This window comes from Rana temporaria, chromosome 1 (assembly GCF_905171775.1).
Source record: "Rana temporaria chromosome 1, aRanTem1.1, whole genome shotgun sequence".
NCBI lineage: Eukaryota > Metazoa > Chordata > Amphibia > Anura > Ranidae > Rana > Rana temporaria.
This window is the reverse complement of record NC_053489.1, coordinates 592,272,771-592,278,187: the sequence shown is the minus strand read 5'-3', so window position 1 is coordinate 592,278,187 and position 5,417 is coordinate 592,272,771. Positions and strand designations below refer to the sequence as shown.

The window sequence follows — 5,417 nt, the reverse complement described above, 5'->3', positions numbered from 1 at the left end:
CATTCATGGGTGCTGATGTTACTGCATTCATGGGTGCTGATGTTACTGCATTCATGGGTGCTGATGTTACTGCATTCATGGGTGCTGATGTTACTGCATTTATGGCTTTTGTTAGCTGTTTTTTTTGTTACGGTTATCTGAAAGATGGGTTTCAAAAGTTTTGACAGGGGCGCAGTTTCAGTGCTTGCCATAGGCGCCATTTTTACTAGATACGCCTCTGTGTCACTGTGAAGAATGGAGCCGATGCTTTCTGTGTAGTTCCGGCTCTTCATAGGCGGAGTGATATCAAATGCACTCCGCCTTTGACAGATACAGGAAGCATCGGCCCTGCTCTCTACTGCAGCCGCATACTTCCTGTCACACGTCCACATCTCAGAGGACCCAGGCAGTACACACGCCACTCCAACATTAATACCCACCAGCACCAGCAGTACCCACACCAGCATTACCCACCAGCACCAGAGTGTGTACATTTATATATATATATATCTTTATATATATATATATATATTTAGTTTTTTTAGTTGTATGATTAAAGTAGATGTAAACTCAAAAAAAAATTGATGTCACAATGTAGAGTATAAGATTTCCTATCATCTGTGCCCAGTCTTGCCACACAGAGTTAAAGCGGTTGAAAACCCGCATATACATTTTTATTATTGTTTACACCTGCAAGGCAAAAGCCATAATGAGCTAGTATGCACCGCATATTAGCTCATTATGAAATACTTACGTCAGAACGAGGTAGGGAACTTACCTGGTCCACGCCGAGCATGTCTTCTGGGTATCGCCGCTCCAGCGCTGTGATTTGCTGGAGCGGCGATGACGTCACTGCGCGCGGGGAGATTTCATTCCGGCATGGGTCGGCGGGGCCGGCCCTTCAACCGAGGATCCCCCCCTGCGCATGCGCCGCTGCAATCAGCGGCGCATTGCGAGGGGAATATCTTCTATCTCCTATGTTATGTTTATCATAATATGAGGTGATCCACAGTATAAAAAGTGAGAAATACACCCCTCCCCCACATAACACATCATGGTAATATACAATGACCTGTGGATCACCTCATATTATGATAAACTTAACATAACATATGATAAACATGTCCAAGCTAGATATGTAAATAACCTGTCACTCAAAGCAAGGAGAGAAGAACATACTTTTTATTTAGACAGGGTTTTATCTGGAAGTCTGTTCATTTTCACTGAACAATAAAAGAGGATTGCTCAGCGCTGGATTAACTCTGTGTGGCAAGACTGGGCACAGATTATAGGAAATATTATACTCTACATTGTGACATCTTATTTTTTTGGGGGTTTACATCCACTTTAATCATACAACTAAAAAAACGAAATAAATATAGATATATATATAAATGTACACACTCTGGTGCTGGTGGGTAATGCTGGTGTGGGTACTGCTGGTGCTGGTGGGTATTAATGTTGGAGTGGCGTGTGTACTGCCTGGGTACTCTACATTGTGACATCACAAAAAAAAAAAAAAATTGGGTTTACATCCACTTTAAGTTATTAGTGCCCCTCAAGTTTTGACTGTAATATCTTATGTGTCCCCCTTATATAGCAATCTTAGAGTTGCCACTCGTTCGAGGAAGTGTAAAAAAGGTGAGGAAAAATAAAGTTTATTACGTGTTGGTGAAAATAACCTTTAGTGCAGAAATGAAACGTAATGTTTTGAGTGGAGCACAGAAGAGGAAAAAGGCTGCAGAGGAGAAAGAGAAAATGTGCAAACTTCCAAAACTAACATCTTGGCTCAATCCAGGTGCAACGTCAGCCAGTAGTTCTGCTCCTCCAGATGTAGCATCCACATCTACATGCACTCCAATTCCAGCAGAAATACCAATGGTATCATTACCTGATCCTACTGCTGGGGAAAATCCACAAGAGGAAATGCCCACATCTGTATCAGTAAGGGAGTTTGCAACCCAAGACACAGATCCGGGGCTATGGGATATTAGCAATACTAGTACAGTGGATTACTGGATTCGTAGTGGGCCGACAGCATGCCAGAATCATGACTGCAACCTTTTAAACTCAGGCAGAGTGTATAAGGGAACTGGAAGAGAAAATACACAGACAAGGTATTTGTCAAAGAATGTGTTTAAACGTGAATTGCGGAATGGCGAGTGTGTAAAGCGTGAATGGCTACTCTATTCGCCATCCCAAGGTCGTTTGTACTGCTTTGCATGTCGCCTATTTTCCAAGACAGAATCTCCCTTTGCTACATCAGGATATAATGACTGGAAACACAGCAATGTTATTGGTGAACATGAAAATGGAGAAGAACATCGCAAGTGCATGACGGCATATTTTATTCGCCATAAAGAAACTGGAAATGTTGATACACTATTACTTCAACAACTTCGCTCAGAGCAGGAGTATTGGCATAAAGTGTTGACACGAGTGGTTTCTGTAATTCGCTTTCTTGCCTCCAGAGGTTTGCCATTTCGTGGAGAAAACCAAATAATTGGGTCTGCTAAAAATGGAAACTATTTGGGTATTCTTGAGCTGTTAAGTGAATTTGACCCTTTTTTGGAAGAACATCTCAAATTGTATGGGAATCCAGGAAAGGGGAACCCATCATATTTATCAGCAAACATTTGTGAGGAATTCATTGAAATAATGGGACAACATGTTCTTTCTGCTATTCTTGAAGAAATAAAAGAATCAAAATATTATTCAATAAGTGTAGATTCCACTCCAGACATCTCACACACCGATCAACTGACATTTACTGTCCGGTACATTCGAGGATGTGAGCCTGTGGAACGTTTTCTTAAGTTCATCCCCATCTTTTCTCATGGAGCAAAGAATCTTGCCGACACTGTTGTGGGATTCCTTAAGGAGAACAAAATTCCACTATCCAACTGCCGTGGTCAGTCATATGACAATGCCTCAAATATGTCTGGACGCTATACTGGATTGCAAGCACGGATTCTTCAGTTGAATGAGTTTGCCATGTATGTCCCCTGTGCTGGACACAGCTTGAACCTGGTGGGAGTAAAAGCAGCAGAGTGTTGTCTACAGTGTGTAAAATTCTTCGACTTTGTTCAGCGTCTTTATTCATTCTTCTCTGCTTCCACACATCGATGGAATGTTCTTGCAACATCTCTTGGGAAAAACATTGTGGTCAAGCGTCTGTCTGACACAAGATGGTCGGCACATTTTGATGCTGTTCATGCTTTACATGAGGGTTTTGAGAAAATTAAAAATGCACTAGATTCTGTATCAGCTGACACTGAACAGGAAGTAAATACAAGGCGAGAGGCAAAAGGATTGAGTGACAAAATGGAAAACCTGGAAACGATCTTCCTCACAATTCTTTGGAATGACGTTCTTGAAAGAGTCAACAAAACAAGCAAGGTCCTGCAATCAGAGGATATGAATATACTTGTTGCCATGAACCTTCTTGAGTCTCTAAAAACTTATCTTCAGGATACTAGAGACAGATTTAGTGCATATGAATTGAAAGCCAGGAGTAGGTGTCCAGATTCAGAATATAAGGAAAAACGGGAAGGAAAGCGAAGTGTACGCCTCACTAGATATGACGGATCAGAAGAAGAGGTACTTCTCAGTAAAAGTGAAAAGTTTAAGGTGGAAACATTCCTTCCTGTTCTGGACTCTCTAATTCCTGCACTGACAAAACGTGCAGAAGCTTATTCATCGATTGGAAATATGTTTTCATTCTTCTGTGAATTAAAAACAATTAGTTCTGATGACCTAAAAAAAAGGTGTGAATACCTGGCTAATGTTTATCACAAAGATCTTGATTATGGTGACCTACTAAATGAATGTGAGCATCTCAAGCACTACATGATTCTTGATCAAAATTGTGAGACTCTTCCTGCATTGTACAGAAAAATAATTTCAGATAACTTGAAATCTGTTTTTCCGAATGTGGAAATTGCACTCAGAGTGTTCATGTGCATGATGGTGACCAACTGTGCAGGAGAGCGTTCGTTCTCAAGATTGAAACTGATAAAAAATGAGCTTCGCAGCACAATGGGGCAGCATCGTTTGAACTGGCTTTCACTAATGTGCATTGAAAATGACATCCTAAAAACCATTGACTTCAAGCCAGTTATAAAGGAATTCTGTACAAAAAAGTGTCGCAAATTTAATAAATGATTAGTGTTTTTGTACTGTCCAATTTCAATCAGTAATGTCTTGTTTTTCAATTTCTTGCTTTTCAAGCTCATGTTATATTGTTCAAACGTTGTGTTTAATGTTTAAACACTGATTTTGTTGAAAGTACCAATAAATATCGCCTTATTGATAATTTGCATTTTTATTCTAGTGCGTGATTGTGTAGACAGGGCCCCAGTGCACTGTATTGCCCGGGGGCCTATAATGCTCTTAAGATGGCACTGCGGGTAGCGTGCTTTGGATACGGGTCTGGTATGGATTGTAGGGGGACCCCCTACGCCGTTTTTTCGGCGTAGGGGGGTCTCCTTACAACCCATACCAGACCTAAGGGCCCGGTATGCTCCCGAGGGGGGAACCCATGCCGGATTTTTAGTTAAAATCCGGCGGGGACTTCACCCTCAGGATTCATACCAAACGCCGCACACGTGTAGAATTGGCGGGAATCCAAGTCTGATCTCCCGTCGCTTCTATGACGGCTTTGTCTCTATCGCGGCAAGACAGCTCGGCGCTGGCTCCCGCGATGGGGCTCGTAGGTGCTCAATCTCGCCGAGAAAGGGAGCGAGATTGACACAATATCGCAGTCACCCACTGTATATAGGTTTGCATTGTTTCACAGTAATAATGAATACTGGTAAATGTTATACCATACAAAAATGGTCTATACATTGTCATTTTTCCTCCAGGCAGTCTTGTAAATTCATTGTATTTTTTTTATATTTAAATTATCTTGGCTATGCATATGTCATACAATGGTAGCAGTGTGTCATTTAAATGTATGCAAATATGCAGATTAGAATGTAATTCTGTACAGAATAGGTAGCTTGTTACTTTTCATGTTATACTGAATATTTATAAGAATAAAAGTGAGAATATGTATGACATAAATAGGGCATATTTCTCTTTGAAAAGAGCTCTGGCCTGTATTGTATTTGTAACCGGCTTAGCTTTCCATCACATTTCTCTGGGGTCTACTTTATTGCCTTTTTTAGAAGAATCCATGCAGGTGAAAGTTATAAGCTCATCATAAGAACAGTTTCATTACTTTAGATCACATGGAAGTTTAAGGAAAAGCTGTGGAAGCCCTGGATTGCGAGGCAGAGGACAAGATCTTGATGGTGTGCGGACTCTCACTGGGCTATAAATTTAGTATACTGGTTCCCTTTGAAGTCTTATGAATTGTTTCTGTTCCCTAGGAGACAAAGTGCATGTAGCACTTTGTCTTGTCTTTCTGAGTTCTGATCCTGAGATCCTTAGAT

At 41.0% G+C, this 5,417-nt stretch overlaps 1 protein-coding gene across 1 annotated transcript; it reads left to right on the top strand.

Moving 5' to 3' along the window:
• Positions 1-1,514: 1,514 nt before the first annotated feature.
• LOC120941409 (zinc finger MYM-type protein 1-like) lies at positions 1,515-4,143 on the top strand. The gene has a single exon (XM_040354760.1). The coding sequence runs from the start codon at positions 1,561-1,563 to the stop codon at positions 4,141-4,143; it is 2,583 nt and encodes an 860-aa protein (XP_040210694.1). The 5' UTR covers positions 1,515-1,560.
• The last annotated feature ends 1,274 nt before the right edge of the window (positions 4,144-5,417 follow it).